This window comes from Schistocerca americana, chromosome 5 (genome assembly GCF_021461395.2).
Source record: "Schistocerca americana isolate TAMUIC-IGC-003095 chromosome 5, iqSchAmer2.1, whole genome shotgun sequence".
In the NCBI taxonomy this organism is placed as follows: Eukaryota; Metazoa; Arthropoda; class Insecta; order Orthoptera; family Acrididae; genus Schistocerca; species Schistocerca americana.
Window position 1 is genome coordinate 251,104,664 of NC_060123.1, and position 23,599 is coordinate 251,128,262.

Below are 23,599 nucleotides of genomic sequence, written 5' to 3' on the forward strand. Positions count from 1 at the left end.
GGTCCCCAAAAAAAGCTTCAAATGACTGACGTCATTTCACTGGCACTAATGAACTCGAGAACGCGATCGGCCGAGCGCGTGTCATCTGCTAAAATTGACGATATATCAGGCGACAGCTGTAGACGGGCGCGTAATGGAGTAAAATAGGGGCACTCAATTAAAAGGTGTCTTACCGTCCACAGCTGAGAGCAGTGGGGACAGAGTGCGGGAAGATCGCCGCTTAAAAGATGTCGATGGCTAAAAAGACAGTGCCCTATCCGGAGTCTAGTTAAAATTACCTCCTCCCGACGACGCGTTCGGGAGGAAGAGGTCCAAGCACAAGGAAGAGCTTTCACGTCCCGCAATTTATTATGGGGAAGTGTTGACCAATGTGCGTGCCATAAAAGAACAACTCGACGACATAAAACGCTCCGTAGATCGGTGAAGGGAATCGATTGAATAGCTGGCTGAAGAAGAGAGACTGCAGCCTTGGCCGCTATATCGGATGCCTCATTTCCACAGATACCAACGTGTCCCGGGAGCCAGAGGAACGCCACCGAGATGCCCCTCAGGTGGAGCAAGCACAGACAGTCCTGAATCCGGTGGACCAGAGGGTGGACAGGGTAAAGAGCTTGGAGACTGAGGAGAGAGCTGAGAGAATCTGAGCAGATAACATACTGTATCCGCTAATGGCGGCGGATGTAGTGGACAGCCTGGAGAACAGCGTAAAGCTCCGCAGTATAAACCGAACACTGGTCGGGAAGCCGAAATTGATTTGGGGTGTCGCCAACAATATAGGCACTCCCTACACCTAACGATGTTTTCGAGCCATCAGTGTAAATAAATGTGGCTTCCTTCATTTGTGCACATAGAGCAGCAAATGCCCGACGATAAACAAGTGAAGGGGTACCATCCTTGGGAAATTGACAAAGGTCACGGAGTAGGCAGATCCGGGGACGGAGCCAAGGCGGTGCTGTACCCCAAGTTGTCAAGAAGGTTTTAGGAAAGCGAAAGGAAAGAGAATGGAGCAGTTGACGGAAGCGGACTCCCGGTGGTAGTAGGGAGGCGGGGTGGCCTGCATACCCTACATCAAAGGAGGCGTCGAAAAAAATGTCATGAGCTGGATTGGCATAACGACTCAGAAGGACTGCTCGCCGATTGGAGAGCGGAGGTTCAGCAGTCTCAGCATAAAGGCGTTCCACAGGGCTGGTGTAAAAAGCTCCAGACACTAAACGTAATCCACAGTGGTGGATAGAGTCGAGATGACGAAGAATAGACGGCCGAGCAGAGGAGTAAACTATGCTTCCATAGTCCAATTTCGAGCGCACTAAGGCGCGATAGAGGCGGAGAAGGACCACTCGGTCTGCTCCCCAGGAGGTACCATTCAGGACACGGAGGGTGTTGTGGGATCGCAGACAGCGAGCCGAAAGATAGGAAACGTGGGAGAACCAGCACAGTTTTCTGTCAAACATAAGACCCAAGAATTAAGCGACGTCCGAAAACGGAAGGTTGACAGGTCCTAGATGTAAGGAGGGTGGAAGAAACTCCGTACGACGCCAAAAATTAACACAAACGGTCTTACTGGGAGCAAAGCGGAAGCCTGTTTCGATGCTCCAAGAGTGGAGGCGATCGAGACAGCCTTGAAGACGTCGTTCAAGAAGGCTGGTCCGTTGAGAGCTGTAGAAGATCGCAAAATCGTCCACAAAGAGGGAGCCTGAGACATCGGGAAGGAGACAGTCCATAATTGGATTTATGGCAATGGCAAACAGTACAACACTTAGCACGGAGCCCTGGGGTACCCCGTTATCTTGGGAGAAAGTACGGGAGAGAATAGCGTTCACCCGTACTTTAAATGTGCACTCTGCCATAAATTCGCGGAGAAATAGTGGCAGCCGACCTCGAAAGCCGCAAGAGAACAGTGTGCGGAGGATGCCTGTCCTCCAACAGGTATCGTATGCTCTCTTCAGATCAAAAAATATTGCTACTGTTTGGCGTTTCCGGAGAAAATTGTTCATGATATAAGTGGAGAGAGAAACAAGATGGTCAACTGCAGAACGATGCTTTCGGAAACTGCATTGGGCAGGTGTTAAAAAGACTGCGGGACTCCAGCCACCAAGCTAAACGGCAATTCACCATACGCTCCAAAACCTTACATACACTACTCGTGAGAGAAATGAGGCGATAGCTAGAGGGGAGATGTTTGTCCTTTCCAGGTTTCGGAACAGGAACGACGATAGCTTCCCGCCATCGCCTGGGAAAAGTACTGTCGGTCCAAATTCGATTATAAATGTGAAGGAGGTAACGCAGACTATGGGTCGATAAACGCAGCAACATTTGGATGTGGATACCATCCGGTCCTGGGGCGGAGGAGTGAGAAGAAGAGAGGGCATGTTGGAGTTCCCGCATGGAGAAAACAGTATTATAGCTTTCGCAATTTTGAGAGAAGAAAGCAAGAGGTTGCACTTCCGCTGCACGTTTCTTCGGGAGAAACGCTGGCGGGTAATTTGAAGAGCTCGAAATCTCAGCAAAGTGTTTACCCAAGGAGTTGGAAATTGTGACGGGGCCCACTAACGTATCACGCGCAACAGTGAGCCCAGAGACCGGGGAGAAACTAGGCGCGCCAGATAACCGTCGAAGTCGACTCCAAACATCCGAGGAGGGAGTGAAGTTGTTAAATGAGCTAGTAAAGAATTTCCAGCTCGCCTTCTTGCTATCGCGGATGACGAGACGGCATCGCACACGGAACTGCTTATAGCGGATACAGTTGGCCAAAGTAGGATGGTGGCGGAAAACGCGAAGAGCACGTCGCCGCTCACGTATTGCGTCACGGCATGCCTCATTCCACCAAGGAACTGGGGGGGCGCCGGGGCAATTCGGAGGTGCGTGGTATTGAACGTTCCGCAGCTGTAAGAATAATGTCGGTAAGATGTGTGACCTCATCGTCGACACTAGGAAAGTGACGGTCATCGAATGTCGCTAGAGACGAAATAAGTGTCCAATCGGCTTGGGCAAACTTCCAGCATCGCGGGCGCATATATGGCAGTTGAGGCTGCAGTCTAAGGACACATGGAAAGTGGTCACTCGAGTGTGTATCATCAAGGGCGAACCATTCGAAGCGCCGAGCTAGCGGAACAGTACCGACCGAAAGGTCCAAATGAGAGAAATTTGTCGTGGAGGCAGACAAAAATGTAGGGACCCCAGTGTTGAGGCAAACTAGATCCGCTTGGTGGAAGACGTCTAGCAATAGTGAGCCACATGGACAAGGATGTGGAGATCCCCAAAGTGGGTGGTGGGCATTGAAGTTCCCAACCAGCAAATAGGGGGGTGGAAGCTGACCAAGAAGATGAAGGAGATCAGCCTGTGCCATTGGTGTGGACGATGGAATGTATACAGTACAAAGAGAAAAGGTATATCCAGAAAGGGAAAGACGGACAGCGACAGCTTGGAAGGTGGTGGTTAAGGGGATTGGGTGATAATGGAGAGTATCATGGAGAAGAATCATGAGTCCACCATGGGCTGGAGTGCCTTCAACAGAGGGGAGATCAAATCGGATGGACTGAAAATGAGGGAGAACAAAGCGATCATGGGGATGCAGCTTTGTTTCCTGAAGACAGAAGATGACCGGCGAGTAGGATCGTAAGAGGATCGACAATTCATCCCGATTGGCTCGAATGCCGCGGATATTCCAGTGGATAATGGACATAGGGTAAACAGAAAATGGAGGAATGTGACCAAGGTTTCCGTCAACTCAACGACTGCTCAGAGCTTGCGACCGACAGCATGGAATGGCATTCAGCCGAAGGCAGAAGATCCTGATCCATAGGTTGTTCAGGAGCGGCTCCTGCCACCAGCGATCGGCCGGTTGATCGGCCGCCAGCAGTGCGCCTCAGCGACACAGAAGACGGCCGAGGGCGATATCTGCCAGGTGGTGCTGTAGATGGGACACGCCTTGGTGGAGAAGGAGATGAACTGGGCTTCTTATTAGCCTTCTTGGAAATATGATGCTTAGATGAAGGAGGAACCGATGGTTGTGAAGTTGGGGTACGTAAAAAATCTTCACGAGTATGCTCTTTTTTTGAAGTCTTAGTGTCGGACTTTTGGGCTCGAGATTTAGCAGAACCCGATGAAGGCTGAGCCATAGAGTGGGCAGGCGAAAGTGGTGAGGTTGAACGGGCGATCTTTGCGCTGGCCGATCTGACGACCGTGGCACTAAAGGTGAGGTCGCAAGTCTGCGTGGCCGCCTCCTTTGTTGGCCGAGGAGAAGCAAGGGACAGTGCTGTATTTTCCTGTCTGAGGCACGGCGGGCTGTCGAGTGGCGAATAATTTTCGAGCAGCAAAGGTCGACACCTTTTCCTTCACTCTGATTTCCTGGATCAGCTTCTCGTCTTTACAAATGGGGCAATCTCGAGAGGAAGCAGCGTGGTCACCCATACAGTTGATGCAGCGAGGGGATGGAGGTGGACAAGCACCCTCATGGGCATCCTTGCCACTCATAACACATTTGGCCGGATTGGAACAGGACTGGCTGGTGTGATTGAACCGCTGACACCGATAGCAATGCGTAGGGTTTGGGACATAAGGGCGAACGGAAATTATCTCATAGCTTGCTTTGATTTTCGATGGGAGTTGAACTTTGTCAAATGTCAAGAAGACAGTGCGGGTTGGAATGGTGTTCGTGTCAACCCTTTTCATAACTCTATGTACAGCCGTTATGCCCAGGTCAGACAGGTAGTGCTGAATTTCTTCGTCAGACAATCCATCGAGGGAGTGTGTATAAACGACTCCATGCGAGGAATTTAAAGTGTGGTGCGCTTCAACCTGGACAGGGAAGGTGTGGAGCAGTGAAGTACGCAGCAATTTTTGTGCCTGGGGGGCACTGACTGTTTCTAACAACAAGATGCCATTCCGTAATCTGGAACAAGACTTTACAGGACCTGCAATTGCGTCGACACCTTTCTGAATAATGAAAGGGTTGACCATGGAGAAGTCATGACCTTCGTCAGACCGAGAAACAACAAGGAACTGTGGCAATGATGGAAGAACTGTCTGTGGCTGAGACTCAGTGAACTTACGCTTTTGAGCGGACATAGTGGAAGGTGAGGAAACCATTGCGGAAGAATCCCCCATGATTACCGGCGTCTCCGATGGTGCGCTCCTCTCTTGTAGGGGCCCTCTCTGAGGGCACTCCCGCCTTAGCTGATTGTTCACATCTCAGGTCACACCTCCCGACAAACGGACGGAGGGACCAATCGGCACTTTCGGAAGGTATCAGCTCGGGTAATCGCCCCTCCCTGGGCCTGGCCGTTACCAGGGGGTACGTACGTGTCCTACCTGTCTACCCGGGGTGGGGAATTACACGTTACCCTGTCACCGGCTACGCATAGAAATGCGTGGGTCGGCCTTCAGACACGCACAGGGAGGAAAAAAGAGAAAGGGAAAGGAAAGAAGAGGGGTCTCAAACACCGCAGCAGAGCAAAGGGCAAAGAGAAGAGGTAAGGAAAAGAGAAGGACAGAAGAAGGACGAAGACTTGCAAGCGGAGAAAGCAAAGAATTTGTTACTGTTTCGAGCGTCCGTCTCCGGACGTAGGCACAAATCATACTCCCAGAGGGGGAGAAAGGGAAGGAAAGAGCCAGAGGTGAGAGAGAGAGAGGGGGGGGGGGGGGGGGGGGGGCGAAGATGGGGGATGGGGAAGGATGCGGAAAGGAATGGTATGCAGCCCGGAAAGGAAGGAAGATCACATTAGCTTGGGGTCCCGTGCTCGCTACGCACCTATCCACAAAAGAGTTGTGGACCCCCTGGGGGGCAGCTGTGATCTGTTGACGGATAATGAAGTTTTATCTGTTGCAGAGGAAGAAAGGACATTTATTTGTATTTGCAATTTTTATGTAGCACAACGAAGTTGGATCAACAGTGATGAGATAATATCAACAATGACAGACCGGATGAATTAAGTGGACACGTCTGGTTGCTAGAAAAAAGAATAAAGATGAGGGTAGTGATATAGACGTCAAAGCTGTAGGACCCAGTCTAGACAGGTTTGAACCAAGTAAAAGTATAGACTGCAAAGAAACAGTGAAAACCAATATTATGCAGTTGATTTTGGCAAAACTGAGTGCAGTTAATGATCAGTTAACAGAAATAAAAACAGATAACAATAGCAAATTTAATGCGGTCAAAGATCAGTTAACGGAAATACGGACTGAAAACAATGATAAAATGGACAGGGTACAATACCAAATAGACCAACTTGGTAATCAAGTTTTGGAGCTAAAAAATGTGTTGTCAGATGGATTAAAAAGTGTGGATGGAAACCTTGATGTCTTAGAAAATAAATTTATTGTTTTGGAAAACGAGTTAGATGCACAATCTTCACAACAGGAGAAGAATGTTAATGACATCAGAGTTCAACAGGAGGCCGTAAAGGAAACAATGGAACAGAAATTTAGTAATTTAAATTAAAAAATTTTAAATGTTGAAAACAGTATGCTAACTTATGTAAATGTTTTAGATAAAATAATTTCAATAGTTTAGGAAAATTGCATTCACAACAATCTGTATTCAAATAATGGTATTGCAAAGCTCTGTTGCGGATAAATCTAAATTTAAGTCAGTGGGAAACATACCAAAGTTCTGGAAAAAGTTTTTTAAATATTGTTGCTCAGAAGCTGAACAGGGGAGAATTAAAAGCGTATTTTTGAATGGTCCTAATTATAGGAATAGGGACGGAACACTGAAAGAGTTTCGTAAGAATCAGCTTAAGAAATTTGCACACCTTGACAGACCATTTGACAAAATGACATTGACTGATGCTCTAAAAAGGAAAGGTGCGTTCGTTGTGAGAAGGGCTGACATATTCTCTAATAGTGTAAGTCGGGGTAGCATGTTCGACCTTATATAAATCCACGCATAGTTTGTTACATTTTAGTCATAACCTGGTGCAGAGGCTTTATGTTTAAGATTTTCAACCTTTCTATAAGTTATTTGTTTTGAGATATAACTGTGTTGGTCTTTTATCTTTTGACAGTCATGGTCTCAGACATGCGCAATGTTCCCCGTCATGTTGATTTGCAGTGTGTAATCTAGTCCTACTTAGTTTCACGTGAGCTCCCGAGGCTCTCCGCATGGCGTCCTTGAGACGAGGCGCACACCAGAGCTTAAGTCAAGTCTTGGTGTTGACTTAGTACTTATGTACCACATTTCTAAAATGTGACTACGCCTATTCAGGCTGTTTTAGTTGTATTTCCAGCCCATGCCCTCTTAGACAAATTATAGATTCAGGTACATCTGCTAAAGAAGGCTCAATTATTTGGGCTGAAACCTAGGTAAAGGTTGTTTTCATTACCGCAATCGAGGCTGATAATTTCTTATATATTAGATTATCACGATTGCTGACTGTGCTGCAACGTTGAAAGTACAAAAACTTAAGTGTGAATTGCAGAGTAACCATGTAGATGTAGACTTAACAAAAGCAAATTGGTAAAATCTCAGGTACTTTTAATGTTTAGTATAGAGGGCAAGATATATGAACATGGATGCATATTGGTACCTAATCTAGAAGAAAATATTCACTATGTTTGTAGATTTATAAGACTATGTAATTGTGTTTTGTTTGCCGTGAATGTAGTATGTAAGAGCACACTGGGTAAGAAAGGAGGAGAAAAGACAGAACAGTATAATAAGGTAAACAAAAGTATTTTATTCAAAAAACAAAGATGATGTGACTTACCAAATGAAAGTGCTGGCAGGTCGACAGACACACAAACAAACACAAACACACACACAAAATTCAAGCTTTCGCAACAAACTGTTGCCTCATCAGGAAAGAGGGAAGGAGAGGGAAAGACAAAAGGATGTGGGTTTTAAGGGAGAGGGTAAGGAGTCATTCCAATCCCGGGAGTGGAAAGACTTACCTTAGGAGGGAAAAAAGGACGGGTATACACTCGCGCGCACACACACACACACACACACACACACACACACAAGCAGACGTATTTAAAGACAAAGACAAACTCTTTGTCTTTAAATACGTCTGCTTGTGTCTGTATATGTGTGGATGGATATGTGTGTGTGTGCGCGCGAGTGTATACCCGTCCTTTTTTCCCCCCTAAGGTAAGTCTTTCCGCTCCCGGGATTGGAATGACTCCTTACCCTCTCCCTTAAAACCCACATCCTTTCGTCTTTCCCTCTCCTTCCCTCTTTCCTGATGAGGCAACAGTTTGTTGCGAAAGCTTGAATTTTGTGTGATTGTTTGTGTGTCTGTCGACCTGCCAGCACTTTCATTTGGTAAGTCACATCATCTTTGTTTTTAGATATATTTTTCCTACGTGGAATGTTTCCCTTTATTATAACCCAAGTATTTTATTCACGTGACATAAGACTGACTCAGAAGATTGGAAACTATGTTGGCTAGAACAATGTACTGATACTTTAATTACTTACACACATGGAAGTTTTGGTCATTGTGGATCAACCAAATGCACACAAAAGATTCAGGAGAACATCATTTTTATAACATAGGAAGGAGGGACAAGAAGAAGATTGCCAGCTGTGACAGATGTCAAAGAGTGAAGATAAGTAACAAAACAAGTAAAGGCCAAATTCAAAACATACTGCCTAGTGGTAACCTTGACCACATGTCTGTGGATGTTTAGGGACCTTTGCCTAAGTCTAGGAATGGATTTTGTTATGTTTTTGTGGTGGTTGATGTATTTTCAAAGTTCATAAAGCTGTTTCCTCTCAAGAAATCTAGCAGTAAGCAAATCATCTCCAAGTTTTAAAACACACATTTTCATCAGGTAGGTATTCCTAATACAATTTTACCTGATAACAGTTCTCAGTTTTCATCAAAAGCTCAGGAAGATGTTATTGATCATACAAAAATAAGGCATATTCTAACAATGGTGTACCATCCTTCGAGCCATCCTGCAGAAAGATATATGAAAGAGATTGGAAGACTGACTGGAACATATTGTAGTAAGAATCATACCAATTGAATAGATTGCGTCAATGATTTTGAGGATATTATGAACAGCTTACAACATTCTTCGATAGGTTTTTCACCATTTGAAATCAAGTTTAATCGCAGACCAGCTAACATTATTTCTGAAAATGCTTAGTTTCCATCATGTAAAATTCTGTCACTACAACAGAGAGAAGACTGTGTTAGGGAGATGATGAAAAAACGGGGATAGGAGAAAGCAGACACATGATGGTAAAGGTAGACTTTCTAAGTTTGACACAGTACATCTTGTGTTGGTGAAGCCAAAGAGAAATCTAAAGTGTTGACATCTGAGATAAAGAAATTTTTCGATATTTTAATTGGACCATTAGAGATTCATGAAAATAAATATCCTAATGCATACAGGCTTGTGTATCCTAAATCTAAGAAGTTGTTTGGATTACACAATTATCACCGAACTGAAAGCATATAGACATGATCCATAAATATCTAATTTTTGTTTGTTTGCTCTTTTTTTATTGTCATGAATTTAATATGCAAGATGTTGCGATTTTTGAAGTTGTGTCTTATCTATTGACCGAGTTAAAATCTATGACACACTATATAGTTGTGTTCTGTAATGGATTCGTGCTTTAGAATTTAGTACAGATATGCCATGGGACTACATGAGAAGATCTTTCTGCAATTTTGAAATGAGACAATACTCATAATTTGTACTGCAAAAATTTGAAACAGTATCTTATCTTAGTATATCTGTGCGTAAAAACTTGATAGTCCATTTTTTAAAATTGCATATAACTCTGTTTATTAATGTTTCATACGACATAAATCCCAGATAATTGATTTTGAAAAGCTACTAAGGAGAACATATCTTGCGTGATGTGAAAAGATGTTGAACAGCATATTCAGAACACAAAACAATATTTCAGGATTTGATGTGATAGCTAGACAGCAAGTTACCCATCTGTTGGAGCGTGTGATGAGAACTCTGAGGAGGATGCCGAGAGATGTGGGCAGATCCACTCCCCACTCTGCTGTATGGCTGTACCCTGCTGGACCAGTCGACTTGCAAAAGATCGTGGGTGCTGTGTAACATACTCGAGCATCTTTCGATTGGATCTGTGTTGTGGCTGATATTTGTGAATTGTTAGCCAAGACTGCTAAAGACAGTGTTATTCAGCAAAAATGCATGGTTTTTTTTTTTTAAAAAAAGTACAATACATTATGTAACTTTAAATCAGTATGCATCTTTTTTTATCATTTGTAAGTGAATCTTCCAGATCATTATGTACGTAGGTTGAAGTGTATAGACAATTAGCAAATAGTGTGGAAGACATTTACTAGTATGGACAATATAACTAGATGTATACATGTCTGTTTTCATACTCAGATTTTGGTTCTCAAGCTGTGCCATCATTCAAAGCTATCTATGACTATGTTTACTTGAATCTATCTTGAGTATTGCAATACTGTGTCTGATTGGATCTTGAGTTGTAGACAGACTCATGCTTAGCTCTGTTTTGGATACTCCTGGTCATCGTGACTGTGTGTGTGTGTGTGTGTGTGTGTGTGTGTGTGTGTGTTTGTGTGTGTGTGTGTGTTTTTGTGTGTGTGTGTGTGTGTGCGCGCGCTCAAGGAGAGCGTCAACCACTGATTGAGGCTAGATGCTTCTTACACTTACTCTTTGCATGTTATTGAACTTATTGATATGATTATGAACTCTATTCACTTTGTTGCATCGAAACATTTTTTGCTGGTTTGTACCCGGTGTGGTTTGGATTCATGGGTCGCACCCCACATCGTAAACTTAGGCCCTAATATTTTTCCATTATTTTGTTCTTTCATGAGTCACTATATCCTTGAATGCTCCGGTTTGTGTGGCTGATTGATTCCTACTCATGGTTGAGTATATTCTTCTAGTCTGTACCAGTTGTGAGTTTTTCGAGTTGGCTCACTCGTCATACACTTAGGCTCTGAAATTTCTGTCTTCTCTTTTGAAGATTTTGAAGGTTTGATTGTATGGATGTTAATTTAAAACTTGAATTCTAGTAATTCACCTTGTCTCTGTAATTATTCCTATAGTTTAGTGGTGTAATGTTGTAGTTTTGACCTTTTATTATTTGTTTTGTATCTGCTATCATGGGCATCATTCTGTACACCATTTGGCAAACCTTACAGTCTGTCACAAAATATTGTAAGCACCCTGTTTCCAACTTTCGTGAGGGGGACATAGTAGGATATTGTAATGCGACACCCTCCTCTAACATTACTTTTAAAAAAAAAAAAAAAAAAACCGATACCATTTACACTATCGATTCTTGTATAGGTGAACGAGAGGCTGTTTCCCTCAAAGAATTCATATGATTTTGTATACAACGTATTTGATTTCAGGCTAAAATAGGTAAAAAGAAATCAATTCGTTAGTACTCTGTACGTACAGTTAAAATTATTCTTTTAGAAATACTTGAAATTATGAAATTTTTGGCATACTTAAAATTCATATTATTAACTGCACAATCTGATGCGAATAATTATTTTATTTCTGGATTCATTTATAAGATTATGATATAATGTGGTAAAGATTCTACTGTTGTCAAGAAAGTTTGTAAACTCTTTTGCTTTACAAACACTTTAGAATATTGTGAATATCAAAGAATGCGAGAAGTAGTAGTAGTAGTAGTAGTAGTAGTAGTAGTGGTAATAGTGGGCACAACTCTGGTGGAAACGCATGTATTTTGCTAATCTTATGAACAACAATGTATTTGAAGGTTTATTGAAAGTGGAGGTTGTGAAATCAGTGTAATATAGAAGAATGGGATACAATAAAAGATATTCATATCAATAGGCAAATCTTTATCAGTTATTCAGTTACCAGGAACCCACTAAGTCAAAATTTCAGCCGCAAGAATGTACCCCTAGACACAAGACTTGGAGCCAACAACAACAATGAAAAGAGAAAGTGAAGGTAAGTAAAATAATGTTCTCTTGCATATCTTACGCCTCTCTAAGCTTTCGAAACTTTTATAGACAGAGAATTTGAATAGTGGTGTATGGGAGGGTAAGATTATAGTTGAACTTATAGTTTTGGTCAAGCTTTGAAGCATCATGTGTGAAAAGGTTTGTTAATTACCAGCTGTTGTGAGTTGACAACTTATTTGAAGATAGAAGAATTACGGAAACAGTTTTGTGGGTTTTAATAGTAGCTATTTAAATGTAGACACTCTCTTAGAACCATTGCCCCTCTGCAATCAGAAAAGAAGTCAGTATTCAAATACTTTATTTACTATCGTTTTTGCATATAGTCACCAACTGGTGACTTTAGCAAACATCATAGCACTTTTATACAATTTTTGTACAAATAGTAGGAATTTGCACTTCACATGTACAAGAAGCCACTTACGGGTGATGCACTTGGCAATATATGGTACAGTACTTCATAATGCAACGTACAATTGTTACATAGTACAGATATTTGAATTTACAGCATGTTGTTACAAAAATAATATATATTACAATCACCTCCAAATAGTACATCATATAGATAGAAGAGTTAGGCCTACTTTTAAGAATAGCTACATTTTAATATCAGTATTCATTCAGTGAGTACAAACATTTGAGAGTTAAGAAACATTTTGAATACCTCTGTGGCATCTTACAGCACTTGGCATTTGTTAAACCATATCTGGCCATTAATCCAAGGTTTATGATCTGTTGTCTTTAGTTTAGTTCTGTTTCTGAAAAAGCAATCTTTTTGTCTTGTGTTATGGGTATGCACATCAGAGCACTTAGTTTCATTATTTTTATGGTCCACAAGGGATGTTATTAATTTGTACAGATACAAGGAATATACTGTTAGATATTTATGTTGTACAAAGGTTTCCCTATATGAATCTCTGTATCCTAGTTAATGCATGGTCCTGATTGCTTTTTTCTGCAGTGTTAGGATTCTGTTCATGTGTATCAGCAACACATCCCCATACCTCTATTCCATAATTAATAAATGCATATATTGTCCCATAATATGCAGTTATTCATGTTTGTTCAGAGACTAATTTTGATAGTTTGCTAATTAAGTGCAGTGAACTGCTGATTTTATTTCATACAAAATTGGAAAGGTCTACCCATCTAAGATTTTCGTCTAGGTATATCCCCAAAAATTTACATTTGTCAGTGTCTACTTTTTTGATGCCACTTATATTATCAATACAGGCTTGGTATGAATTACCAAGTTTAAATGGTAATAGTTAGGAATTGCTAATATTGACTTTTAGACCCTGATCATGGAAGTAAATTTTTATTTGACTTAAGCCATCAGTTGCCGCCAATGTCAAGTCATTAGTTTGTTTGCAAAAGAACAAAAGTGAGGTATTATCGGCATAACTTACTAATTGGAAGTGCAGAGTTTCGTCTAAATCATTAATGAAGACCAGGAAAAGGAAAGGGCCCAATATGGAGCCCTGAGGTACACCTTGTTTTACTGTTTCATAGCTGGATTGTAAATGTTTGATCTGATCACTAATTTCATAACTCAGCTTTGTACACTGCTTACATTGGTTAGATAAGTGATCAGTAGTTGTAGGGATGTGGCATTCATATTGTAAGTTTAAAGTTAGCTTAGTAGTAGCTCATGGTTCACTGAGTCCAATGCTTTAGTAGGGTCTAGAAATATTCCTGCTGTCTGCATTCCCTCATCCAGGACATCATACACCTTGTGGAGACATTCGGTAATTGCCATAATGGTACTGTGATGCTTTCTGAAGACATGTGTTTCTGCTAGTAAATTATTCTTTGTGAAATAATCAAAAAAAGATGTACCAACAAAACGATTACAAATAACTTACCAAAAATTGGTATTAGTGATACAGGCCTGAAGTTTGATAGCTCTTTTTTCTATCCTTTTTTATGCATAGGTTTAACTGTACTTTTCTTCAATATATTTGGAAATGTGTGCTCCCTGATACTACTGTTGATCATATGGGTAATTATTCCAAGTAATTATAGCATTTTTAATTATAATACTACTCAGTCCGTCCCAGCCAGATGAAGTCTTATTCTGTAAGTTATTTATTATTTTTGCTATTTCCTCCACACTCACTTCCTTAAATTCAAAAGCAGTTTCCAGCCTAGGGCAAGGCTTTACCATCCGAGTCAGACCTGTGTTATTTACGGGATTCGCAGCTGAAGATATAAAATATTCATTAAATATATTGCAGATTTTATCTGGATCATTAATATAGTTTCCTTCATGTTGGATTCTGTCAATCTGAGCATCTAACTTAGGGATGGCTTTGAGTTATATATTTATTATATTCCATGAAGTCTTCCCTATATTTGTTGACTGAGCTATTTCCTTATCTAGGATCTGTTTTTGTAAATTTGAGAACTGTTCCTGAAATTTTTTTTAGCTTGATTGTACTTGTCCTTAAATATTTGCAATTTAGTTGACTTATGTAGCACACTTAGATTCTCCATATTTTGTCTGAGTTTAATCATGTAAGCTGGAACAGTCAGTCTGGCGTTTTTTACATTTTGGTTGTGAGTTACTACATTCTTAATGTCTTTCACTAGGCAACAAAAATTAATATATTGCAAAATAATATCATAAAATTTGGCCCATTTGTATTCAGACCCTTCTTGCTGAAGAACTAGTTGTCATTCCTCAGATGCTAGTTTACTTTTAAAAGCATTAATGTTTTTCTCTTTAAGCATTCTTTTATGTTCTAAGACCTGAGTCCTTTCTTTGATGCTTGTGTGTTCACAGGCTACAAATTGATATTTGTGGTCTGAGTAGTGTAAGTCCACATTCCAGCATCTAATACTATCTTTTACATCTTTACTTAGTATTATGTAGTCTATTCTACTGGAAGTAGACTGAGTTACTCTTGTATTTGAATTTACTGCATTCATAAGATTATAGGAGTTAAGTGTAACTATTAGCCTGCTGTTATGGTTGTTGCAAGATGTTGCCCCTATATTCAAGTCACTAAGTATTGTCACCTCATTTGGGTCACAGTGTCCCACTATTCTACTAAAAATATATATGAAACTCCCTACCTCTGATTTTGGTGGACGACAAATCTGAATAATTTTCTGTTTCACCCTTTCCTCAATCTTTGATATGGAATTCAACACCTGTCACTTCAGTCAAGCCTTCATTATTATACAGATCTAGATGATTTAATTTATTTACTTTGAGCTGCTCTCCAACAAATACTGCTACACCTCCACCTTTATGATGCTGTCTACAGTAGCTATTTCCTAGGAAATTACCATCTAGCTTAAATTAAATAATTTCCTGACATTTCAGTCCATGCTTGGTTAACACAACTACATGAGGTGAATGATCATAAACAAAAGTCTGCAAAACATTGAGCTTATTTTTAAGATATTCTATATTTAAGTGCATGAGCCTTAATGGTACTTTTAGTTTGTCACTTTGGATTTTCTCCTGTTCTGGATTGTTTATATTGGGCCAAATCCGGTTGGAGTTGGCCCTTTCCACTAGTTTCCCCATGTGTTGGAATTTAGGGTGATAGCCCGTCTGTTTTCATGAGTTATTACGTCAACGGCTTTGTTTATGTCTGATGCAAGTCTCTTTTTACCAGATAGGTTTAAATGTTGACCATGTGTTGTGAAACTAAAGTTTTTGTAGCTGTTGACATCAAGAAGTCATACATTTTTAAACTTGGAGCAGAAATGTTGTAATTTTTTTTTGATTTGTTCATCGAATTTCACTACTTACACAAGACCAGTCCGCCAGATCAAATCTCAGAGGTAAAGTCGTTGCTATCACATTTGTAGTCGATAGCAACTGCAAGATAATGATCAGATTTCTTATAAATGCACTGGCCTCGTTGCAGTAAACATCGTTTGATCCCACTATGAGAACAACACAGTCACTTTTAGCAGAACTGGCACATTCTTTTTGTACATTGCTGGTTGCATTTCCAAATTTCACTCCAGGCTTAACAACAGCTGACACTCACGTTCTCCTTAGCAGAGTTTGATACGAAGTTTGAAACATTGCGTGCATGGCTGTGTCCGAATATTTTTAATTTGAATCCATGATGTATTTGTTTTTGCATGGCTGAAGAATTGTTCTTTGGAGATTTTGTGTTTTTTTTTATTATTATTATTATTTTTTTTAACAGTGCAGAGCTGTCTTCAACATTGTCAGACACAAGCTGGTACTGCAGAGCAGGAACACGACTTCAAGAGAAAACATGATGGCAAATTGGAAATTTGTAAAAGAAGATAACTGTTATTATAGGAAACAAGTAAAGACTTGGCATCACACAGTATATTGATCACTTAAAATCAACTCACAACATGAAAAACGCCTCAGTAGGTGCTGCTTGTAGCGTTGCACACAATAAGGATATTTCAAGAAAACCTTCTTCACTGCTGATATCAATGTATTTACTTCTGGGAACTGATGACTAACTGTCACTGCCATCCGTTGCAATTCATGAGCTGTATATGTAACATGCACTAAGTTTGGATAAAGTACATTACACGATTTCCCCACTTCCAGCATGTAAGGAATTGCATTTGTGTACATCAACTGGAGCCTCTCTCCTTTTATATCATCTGGCCATAGTACCTCAAGCAAATCATTAATGAATCTAGTAATAGTTGAACTATTTGTTGTCTTCAAACGTTTACAATAAATTAAATAGGGTTTACATACAGTCTCAGATTCCAACATGACGACAGTACACAATAATAAACTTTTTTCCCCACTTCTTGCTATGTAATGAAAACATATGGGACTTACGAAAACGTACAATAATTCTACGATAATATTAAATTATGTAATATTGTGTAGTATAATATGAAATATGCTACTGTATCTCAATACATGTAAAATATTTAATTTAAAACTTTAAAATAAGGGTCCTCTCAATGCAGTTCATCGACATTTTAGTTTTTCTTATAGCTACACATAAAAGGTCAGAATATCTAATTACATAAAATATGGGCTTTAGTGATCGCCTTCTAAAACAGAGGTACATATTTTTCAGATTTTAAACTTACCTTGCCAAGTATACTGCACACTGCGCTAATAACACATCACACTCTGGCATGCCTAATAGCTGACAACCATGCATTGCTGAAACTGCCATTGTTAGAGCCATGGGATCTGCTAACCCTGTGGCAATAAAAAGAGCTGTCAGTCTGAACTGAAGAGCACTTCACTGTCAAGTTCCATTCATACACAATTAAATTACTTTTGAAAGGAATGTAGAAAGAGGGTGGGAAGATAAGATGATTCAAGCAATTCACTTATTTATCACGGCAAAGGTATAACAGTAAACTGTGACGACATATTCATTCCAACTAAATAAAATTATAAAATTACAAAATTGGACAATGTAAACTCCATGTTGAAATATCTACAACATACAGGAGATTGCTTCTCACCATAAAGAAGACAAAATGAGTTGCAGACAGGCACTACAAAAAGACACTTGCACATTAGCAAAAGCCTTTTACAGAAAAGGAAGCAAACAAACATTCATTCACATTAGCAAGCACACCTCTCACACACATGACCACCATCTCCGGCAGCTCTGACTAGAATGCAAATATTACATATAATGGAAGGAAAAGGAATAGCAGGGTACGGGTGGGGGAAGAGAAGAGCACTGTGCGGTGCAGTGTGCAGAGACTAGAGTGCTAACAGGGGCAGCATAGGGAGGCTGTGGGGCAAGAAGGTCGGGGTGGGTGGGGTGAGGGAAACTGGGAGCGCAAAAGGAGAGGAACGGGCTAAGGGAAGCCGGGCAGGTGCACTAGCTGAGGGCAGCATAGAGAGAGAGAATAGGGAGGTGGTGTTAGAACAGAGGCAGTGGAAACTTGGGTGGAGGGTGTGGGGGCAGTCAGTTACCTTAGGTTGAGGCTAGGATAATTTCAGAAGTGGAGAATGTGTTGTTGGTTGTCTGGTCCCTGCATGCTCTATCAGACAGAGCTCTTTTCTCCAGCCGGACACTGCTCTCCCTTCCCCTTCCCTTTCCCCACCCCTCCAGACTGTTGCTTCCAGTCTATGTGCCATTTGCATTCAGGTCCGAGCTGCCAGAGATGGTGGTCACATGTGCATGAGGCATGCTTGCTTGCGTGAGTAAATGTGTCCATGTCTGGCTGAAAGCTAGTCTGTAAGTGTCTTTTCATTGTGGCTGTCTGCAGCTCAATGTGTCATCTTTATGGTGAGTAGCAATTTATTGTTTCCTTATATTGTTAAACAAAATTATAGATGGAGAGAAAATTAAATCACTGAACAACTAAAACTAAGTACAATCATAGTTCTGAAAAAAAGTTTAGGACATTTATTATTTTGGAAGCAATGAATAAAAGAGAAAAGTGTAATATTTGCATGCCATACTCACAAGTAAAAGCATGTCAAAAAAAAAACATGGAGAAACTATAACCATAAAACGTACATGTAGTACATAAAGGGAATTAAAAAGTGGCATTAAGCAGCACATTAGTGGACAGTATGCTGCTTGATTTTTTTTTGTTTTTTTTTGTTTTGTTCATAAGCTTATTTCGCTTTATTGCCTTCATCAGCAAATGACCACATTTATTGCTATTTTACATAAAATATAATTTATAAAGGTTTTTTATACTGGATATTGTACTCATGTCCTGACATCGTAAACGGACGTACATCAACTTTGAGGAAACTACTATTGCTGTCCATAGTTGCTGGATATAATACTTTTTTTTTTTAAAACAAAGTTGTTTGACAATTTGATGTTGAATGTACACTATGTGATCAAAAGTATCTGGCACCCCCAAAAATACACGTTTTTCAAATTAGGTGCACTGTGCTGCTACCTACTGGCAGGTACTCCATATCCGTGACCTCAATAGTCATTAGACATCGTGTGAGAGCAGGCTCTGCGGAACTCACGGACTTTGAACGTGGTCAGATGATTGGGTGTTACTTGTGTTACATGTCTGTAAGTGAGATTTCCACACTCCTAAGGGTAAAAATCGTAGAGGGAGACCAAGAGATCAATACACTAAGCAGATTCAGAAGGATGTAGGTTGCAGTAGGTACTGGGAGATGAAGAAGCTTGCACAGGATAGAGTAGCATGGAGAGCTGCATCAAACCAGTCTCAGGACTGAAGACCACAACAACAACAAAAATCTCTAGGTCCACTGTTTCAGATGTGATAGTGAAGTGGAAATGTGAAAGGGCACGTACAGCACAAAAGCTTACAGGTCAACCTCGTCTGTTGACTGACAGAGGCCACCAACAGTTGAAGAGGGTTGTAATGTGTAATAGGCAGACATCTATCCAGACAATCACACAGGAATTCCAAACTCCACAGAATCCACTGCAAGTACTATGACAGTTAGGTGGGAGGTGAGAAAACTTGGATTTCAAGGTCGAGCGGCTCCTCATAAGCCACACTTCATACTGGTAAATGCCAAACGACGCATCGCTTGGTGACGGGAGCGTAAACATTGGATGATTGAACAGTGGAAAAACATTGTGTGGAGTGACGAATTAAGGCACACAACGTGGCAATCTGATGGCAGGGTGTGGGTATGGCGAATGCCTTGCGAACGTAATCTGCCAGTGTGTGTAGTGCCAACAGTAAAATTCGGAGGTGGCGGTGTTATGGCGTGGTTGTGTTTTTCATGGAAGGGGATGCACCCCTTGTTGTTTTGCATGGCACCATCACAGCACAGGCCTACATTTATGTTTTAAGCACCTTCTTGCTTCCCATTATTGAAGAGCAATTCGGGGATGGCGACTGCATGATTGGGCACCTGTTCATGATGCAAAGCCTTTGGTGGAGTTGTTACATGAAAATATCCCTGTAATGGACTGGCCTGCACAGAGTCCTGACCTGAATCCTACAGAAAACCTTTGGGATGTTTTGGAACGCCGACTTCGTGCCAGGCCTCACCGACTGACATTGATACCTCTCCTCAGTGCAGCACTCCGTGAAGAATGGTCTGCCATTCCCCTGGAAACTTTCTAGCACCTGATTGAAAATACACCTGCGAGAGTACAAGCTGTCATCAAGGTGGGCCAACACCATATTGAATTCCAGCATTAGCGATGGAGAATGTCAAGAATATTGGAGGGTAGTTTTGTGGATCTCTTCTTCTACTCTTCTTGCAGATGTGTGTGACCTATGCTTCTTTTGCAAGAACTGGGCAAGGTTTTTTTGTTTGAGGGATCTCTGATGGATTGTACTTGGAAGAGGGGCTAACACAGCCGCAAATTCAGTAAAAAAAATAAAAAAAAAAAAACCACTCAGAAGCAAGAACGGAATGCTAAGAGAAATGAGGTGTCTCTGAGATATTTAACATCTGTTATTTTAGGACACACAATAATCCAAGACCTTTTAAGAAAGTTATGCAAATATCAGTGGACGATCCAAAGGTCCCGAGTTTCAGTCTCAGAGCCTCCCACATTTTCAATCTGCCGGGAAGTTCCTTGCCGAAGTATGTTAGACATTTTCAATTATGCATTAACTTAAACCAGGAATTTTTCGGCAATAAAAATACTGACTATTTAATGCATGCTCAATATTCAGTTTTTCCACCTCTAAAAAGACTATTTGGGAAAAATATAATAAAACTCTGGAAAAGTCTTGGAAAAATCAGGGAAATTTAATAAGTCAGTAGACTAGCCACCCTGAACTGGAACTGTATCCATATATTAACAAAAATAACTGGATAGCATTTTATGTCAAAGTGATAAAGATATATAGCCATTAATTTTTTTTCGAGCTATCTGCCTTTTATAAAAATGGTCACTAAACCTGTAATTTAAGGAAAAGTTACAAAAAAGAACCACTATCAACATTAGTCATATTACCTCTTAATGATCTCTTTAGCAAATATAAAAATGTGACTCAACATTACACAACAAATTATGTAAGTGTGTGTGTGTGTGTGTGTGTGTGTGTGTGTGTGTGTGTGTTCAGTACTGGAACACACACACACACACACACACACACACACACACACACACACACACACTCTTTGTCCCAGCAAACTATGTGCAGCAGCACTGCATCTAAATATTAATCATTTTATGTTGCAATCGTGCAACAACTTCTTTTTCAAACAAAATCCAGTTATTGCCTAAATAATAAGAGTGAATAAATTGTAAGTCAGAATTACAATAGAAAGTACTTCAATGGAAAAATGACTGTTTCTGGAGAATAAGAGGTGGAACTGTAACAGACAAGTGTGGCAAGAAGTAAAAGTAAAATGTTATTCAGAAGCAATAACAAACCTGTGTCTTTCTCAGGTTATTACAGTCTAGTAAAAACTATGAGACTCTTGGGTGTTAGGTTGGATGATTTTAACTCTTGGTACACGACCCTACAATGTTAGAAATAACAATGGAATGTAAAGGTGTTGAACAACTGTCCTTAGTACCTGCAACTGGAAACAGAGTACTCTGCTGAATGAAGAATGAAACAGGCTGTGAAGCGGGCTGCCATATTCAAAAGCGCAAAGCAGTGGACTTGCTACTTCTCTTTTAGTGTTCTCTGACATCAACATAATTTTAAAACACACAGATCCAAATCCTTCTTATATATTCAGGAAGTATTGGATACGACACTTGCAATGCATGTTGAGGATACAGGATAATGCAACAAGAGGAGAAACAAACACACTAGTTTGTGCCTTCAGATTTGGCACCAACCTGATGGCCTAAACGGGATGCTGTATTTCATCAGAGCACACTATTTGCCACTTTCCAATGCTCAAAGCATTGTGTTTTTCCTTTACACCTACAGTGTTTTGTCATGACAATTACTTGCTATCTACTGCTCTCTACCAACCACCAATCTCACTGCTTGAAGGTAATGAGCATGGTGTTCCATCAAATTAATTAGAACTTTCGGCAACACTTTCCAGTTCAACATCAAAGAGCTACAGTAACAATAATAAAGTTATCAATTGCCAAGGCCAAATCCCGCATAAAAATTGTTCTTACCAATGTCTTCACTAGCAGCTCTAACAAGTCGTCTCGCAATAAATATAGGATCTTCACCACCTTGAATCATACGAGCCAACCAATAGAGGGCAGCATTATCGTCAGACGCTCTAATGGATTTATGCAGTGCTGAAATTATGTTGTAATGTTCTTCACCTTTCTTGTCATACAGTATATGAGAGCGCTAAATGAAAGGAGAAACAGCTTTAATCAAATTATTTTGTGGAAAAACACATAACTTTTGAAAATGGAAGTATAAACTATAATGAAATACATTAGGAAACTCCTGGAGGAAAGTAAACAATTTAAAGAGCAAAGTTAACACGGTCACCCAACAGTAGAGGCACAGATTATACCCACACATCCTCCATGCGAGCACAGATGCATATAAGAGGTGTGATCAAAAAGTAACAGGAATTTTTTAATTTCAAGTCCTCGGCAAATTTTTACTTACAAAAAAAGATGGATCAAAGAATCTGTATTAAATTTTGCTTAAAAAATGGAATCTAATCCTTATGTGAATCTACTATGCGTAAGACATGAGTTTGTGAGTGGTATACACTCATACAGTGGTACATTGAAAGAGGATCAAGAAGACGCTGAAAACGACGAACGCTAGGGATACCCTAGCACATCAATTACTGATGACAACGAGGAAAGCCATGAGGATATGGATATGACGTTGAAATCAAGGCTCCTTCCAATAGTGAAGTGCCAAGACCAAAAAAGATTCAACAAGTATGATCACATGCCAAGGTTTTTCTCCTCATTATTTTTTTTTATTACAATGGGATAGTGCATCTTGAGTTCCAGCCTTATGGTTGTACGGTCGATAAGGAATACTACCTGGACGTTATGTGCCGACTGCGTGAAGCAATCTGAAGAAAATGACCAGAACTGTGGCAAAACAACTCGTGCACTCACACCTCAAAGCTTGTTCATGATTTTTAGGCAAAAACAAAACCACTATATTGCCTCAGCCACCATATTCATTGGACACATCCCCTGGTGGCCACTTTCTGTTTCTAAGGCTGTAGAGAACCGTGGGAAGAAATAAAATAAAATAAAAACTGGGGTACAAGCTGAACACCATAGCGAAAAGCGAGTTCCAGAAAGGCTTCTGAGATTGGAAAAAGCACTAGCACAAGTATTATATACGAAGGGGATTACTTGGAAGGGGACAAAGTTGATTTCGATGAATACATAAAGATACTTTAAGAAAAACAACAATCCCCTTTACTCTTTGATCACTCCTCGAATGTGTGCTATAGCCCTGAAAAAGCATTTCTCCAAAAGCTAGCAGAGTTCTCAGTCTTGTTCATGTGCCATTCAATGACTTAGTGGCTCTACTATCCAGGGTGTTGTTAGACTTACTTCTTAAACTATAATGAAATCTACATTTACCACACATAATTGAAATAATTTAAGTGACAAGTATATTTAGCATTTTCTGTTACAAGTGTACCGCAAGTTAAGGAAGTTTTCACTAGAGATGTTTCATTTTATTGGTCAAGCATCCACCATGCACATTTTGTTTTATTAGTCAAGCACTGTCAGTGGTGACTGGTGTTTATTGTCCCTTTTCACATGTTTTAATGACAACTGGTTTTTCTACTTGTTGGCAGATGTTCCAGCAAAAATAAACTCGATATATCATTTACTTTATAAGAGCACATGAAAACTAAA

At 40.4% G+C, this 23,599-nt stretch overlaps 1 protein-coding gene across 3 annotated transcripts in view; it reads right to left on the reverse strand.

Annotated features, from left to right (window-relative positions):
- Positions 1–23,599, reverse strand: part of LOC124615538 (ATPase WRNIP1-like) — an 80,278-nt gene that overhangs the window by 19,300 nt on the left and 37,379 nt on the right. For all 3 annotated transcript variants that reach the window (XM_047143503.1, XM_047143507.1, XM_047143506.1), the window contains 2 exons: positions 21,914–22,097; positions 16,977–17,091 (listed from right to left, as the gene is read on the reverse strand). In XM_047143503.1, coding sequence (XP_046999459.1) covers positions 16,977–17,091; positions 21,914–22,097 — 299 coding nt within the window. The remainder of the gene's footprint in view (positions 1–16,976; positions 17,092–21,913; positions 22,098–23,599) is intronic.